This window comes from Delphinus delphis, chromosome 4 (assembly GCF_949987515.2).
Source record: "Delphinus delphis chromosome 4, mDelDel1.2, whole genome shotgun sequence".
Taxonomy (NCBI): Eukaryota; Metazoa; Chordata; class Mammalia; order Artiodactyla; family Delphinidae; genus Delphinus; species Delphinus delphis.
Genome location: NC_082686.1, coordinates 80,143,357 through 80,144,707, shown reverse-complemented (window position 1 = coordinate 80,144,707; position 1,351 = coordinate 80,143,357). Strand labels below are relative to the sequence as shown.

The 1,351-nt window shown below is 41.5% G+C and overlaps 1 protein-coding gene across 1 annotated transcript; it reads right to left on the bottom strand.

Annotated features, from left to right (window-relative positions):
- Positions 1-425: 425 nt before the first annotated feature.
- LOC132424156 (olfactory receptor 8K5-like) lies at positions 426-1,009 on the bottom strand. The gene is given in 2 exon segments (XM_060009966.1): positions 426-910; positions 913-1,009. Coding segments are annotated over 2 exon segments (582 nt in total).
- Positions 1,010-1,351: the final 342 nt, after the last annotated feature.

Here is a 1,351-nt window from a genome sequence, read left to right as displayed (position 1 = left end):
GTAAGTTAATCATCACTCAAGAAAGTACGCCTTTGTAGCAAGAAAACCATGCAACAAAAGCATGAGACATGCTCCTCAAACAATAAAACAATGGTGGAATGAGGTCCACATCCTGCCCAGTGAGGTCCGTAAGTTATCGATTCCTAGGACATGCTTCTCTGCACGTACTAAAAACAAAAATATAGGGAAAAGGTGACATTATACTGAAACCTGAGATGATTTACCATATTTTAGTATGTTACCACCTTTTGGCCCATTTCCATAGTGCCATGACAGTCAGTCCCAGTATGACCAAGTAGGAACAAGAAAACTCCCCCCATCCAACGTGGAGGAGGAGCTGATGATGGAAGTTTGATGTCTATTCAAAAATGAGGAAGGTGGTCTTTTCCCCCTCCTCACTTTTCCTTTGATTATAAAACTGTATACTATGACAACAATTCTATTTCTTGTGCATTTGAGCACAGCATAAGTAACAAGGGAACATCATCACAGTAGAAATGACTGATGACATTAGAGCTGTAAAAAGTCAATGGAAAAATCTTGATAGTGAACATTAGTGCTTGAAAGGTACTGCAGAGGTATGGAATGCCTACCAGCACATGACAAAGTCTCTGGGACATGATAACATTGTAGAGCAGAGGGTTACAGATGGCCAAATAGCAGTCATAGGCCATGGCTGACAAGACAATGAACATAAGGAAGAAAGCCAGCTGTGTGGTGCATGCATGACAGGAAATGGTATTTTGATCCACAACAAAATTTACCAGCATCTCAGGACAAATGACAGTAGAATTACCAAGATCAATGAAAGCCAGGTGTTTGATAAAAAAGTACATAGGTGTGTGTAGGTGGGAATCCACTTGGATCAAGATGATCATTCCCAGACTTCCCACCACTGTGATTGTGTAGTAATGAGGAAGACCCCGAAAAGTGGGGCCTGCAGCTCAGGATGCCTTGTGACTCCCATCAGAATGAATTTAGTCAGTGATGATAGATTTTGTTGGCCCATTTAGTCCAGTTAGCTTTTCTGGAAAGAAACAGGTTGTTATTAGCTTCTTTGTGGTATCTTCTAAATAAAGTATAATATGTATAGACAGAAAAAACCAAAAAACTGTAGCCCAGTAAGCTCTCGGGGTGACACTCCCTTGCCTACCGCTTGTATTTCTCACAAGTGTCCTATACTAATAAATTCTTTCCTTACCTGTCACTCTGCCTCTTGCTGCTTTCTTTCTACAGCGAGACAGACCTATGCTCTACTGAGTCCCAAAATGCATTCTGCGGTGTCATAACCACTGAAGTTATTTGAGCACAAAGTGGGCTCCCCCAGGAAATAGTGAGTGTATCTGAGCAC